This window comes from Monodon monoceros, unplaced genomic scaffold, assembly GCF_005190385.1.
Source record: "Monodon monoceros isolate NGI ecotype Baffin Bay Population unplaced genomic scaffold, NGI_Narwhal_1 Contig4858_ctg1, whole genome shotgun sequence".
Lineage (NCBI taxonomy): Eukaryota > Metazoa > Chordata > Mammalia > Artiodactyla > Monodontidae > Monodon > Monodon monoceros.
This window is the reverse complement of record NW_021700724.1, coordinates 5,026-7,078: the sequence shown is the minus strand read 5'-3', so window position 1 is coordinate 7,078 and position 2,053 is coordinate 5,026. Positions and strand designations below refer to the sequence as shown.

Genomic DNA, 2,053 nt, shown 5'->3' with positions numbered 1-2,053 from the left:
GAGCGGCTTCTACAGTGAGACCGAAACAGGAGCTCAGCCTACGCCTGCGACCTGCAATCCCCAGATTCCCTGGGGACCTCGAAACTCCCAATCGGAGGTACTCCCCCCCCCACAGCCGCCCACCCATTCCCTCCCCCCTTACCTCAGCACGCAGCCCCTCCCTGTGTGATGATGCAAAACCGTGGGGAGGGTGGGCGCTGGGAAGGGTGGGGAGAGCCTGAGAGCGAGCGAGGGTGGGAGGGAGTGGGCGGAGGAGGAGAGGGAGCCGAACGCGCATTTAAAGCGATAGCCATCCTCGCTCTCTCCCCAGTGCTGGGCTGCTGGAGAGCTCGAGCTGCAAGCCACCGAGCGCGAGCTCGAGCGCGGCGCGCTGGCCAGGGAACCCAAGAGCGCACGGCGCCCCAAGCTGGCAGGCGCCACGGGACCCCCCACCCTCGCCGGCTGCCCTTCCCCGGGCGCCCCTACCCTCCTCGCCCGCAGGAGACCCTGGGCTTCCCCGGAGGAGCTCACCCCAAGGGGCCAGGACTCCAGCGAGCCCGCCACCGTCCCCTCGAGTGCCGCCGCCACCACCGCAGCCGCGGGAGCAGCATGGTCCAGCTGGGGAAGCTGCTCCGCGCCCTGACTTTGATGAAGTTTCCCTGCTGCGTGCTGGAGGTGCTTCTGTGCGCGCTGGCGGCGGCGGCGCGCGGCCAGGAGATGTACGCCCCGCACTCCATTCGGATCGAGGGGGACGTCACCCTCGGGGGGTTGTTCCCGGTGCACGCGAAGGGTGCCAGCGGAGTGCCCTGCGGCGACATCAAGAGAGAGAACGGGATCCACAGGCTGGAAGCGATGCTCTACGCCCTGGACCAGATCAACAGCGATCCCAACCTGCTGCCCAACGTGACGCTGGGAGCGCGGATCCTGGACACTTGTTCCAGGGACACTTATGCGCTCGAACAGTCGCTCACTTTCGTCCAGGCGCTCATCCAGAAGGACACCTCCGAAGTGCGCTGCACCAACGGCGAGCCTCCGGTTTTCGTCAAGCCCGAGGAAGTAGTTGGAGTGATTGGGGCTTCGGGGAGTTCGGTCTGCATCATGGTAGCCAACATCCTGAGGCTTTTCCAGGTAGGGGGGCGCTCCCTCCGGGGCAGAGCGTGCCGTAGCTCCCCGCGCTCTTTATTCTGAAGGCTGGCTTGGACTCCAGGGGTGCGGGGTCTGGTCAGCCTTCGCTCATTTCCACCCTGGAGATCCTGCCGAATCCCTCCCACCTCACGCGAGGAGGTACTTTCCCTGCTTGATTCATTTCCCTTCCATCTCTCCCCTGTCCGCGCTCCACTCCATCCGGCTTGACATTCTGGATTTATGGCCCCGTTGACAAGAAACAGTCTCCGAAAAACAAGGCGATGATTTAAATGGGTTTGCATTCGAGTGAAATATGGTTCCAAAACAGGCCTGTAAAAGTGCCGGGCTCCTGTGAGAGCCACTTAGGCGCAAGGAATATGAAAGATGAGAAGACGCCTAGAAACTAGGCATTTCTCAACTCCCCAGCTTCCCTGCCCCAAGCCGCCCGACAAGCTGCAGCTGCCTTGGAAAATTTCGAGAAGAGCTTAGGGAGGCAGTTCTTAAACCGTAGGCTAGGTCTTCACCTACATTTGGACGTGAATTGCCCATTTCGCTCGGGTTGGATTTCCCGACCTGTAACCTGTCTCTGCGAGGGCATGGGGCGGAAGGCGTGGGGGACTGTCCTCAAGCGGGGAGAAGCCACCCGCAGACGTGCCCCCGGGTGATTTGCTCTGGGCAGTTGTTTGCACCGTCTAAACTGCCTTTGCGATCCGGCCACTGGCAGGAGCCGGGCGATCAGCTTTCTACTCCTGGCAGCTCAGAGCCCGGAGGTGAGCTCATGCTAACTGCGAAACACAGTCGCTTTTTCTGCACCCACCCTGTGCCCATCCTTTCCCACGACCTCCCTAACGCAGCCCCCAACCCCAGTCCTGGGTTTTGAGGACGATTCTCAGAGCCAGACAAGAAGGCGCCTGGAGGGAGGCAGTAGGGTGCGCTGAGCAAGGCCGGG

The 2,053-nt window shown here is 62.4% G+C and overlaps 1 protein-coding gene across 1 annotated transcript; it reads left to right on the top strand.

Annotated features, from left to right (window-relative positions):
- Window positions 1–310: 310 nt before the first annotated feature.
- Window positions 311–1,700, top strand: LOC114888962 (metabotropic glutamate receptor 7-like; the record flags this gene model as incomplete). The annotated part of the gene is made up of 1 exon (XM_029211688.1): window positions 311–1,700. A coding segment is annotated over one exon (857 nt), but the record flags the coding sequence as incomplete, so codon positions are not given.
- Between the last annotated feature and the right edge of the window lie 353 nt (window positions 1,701–2,053).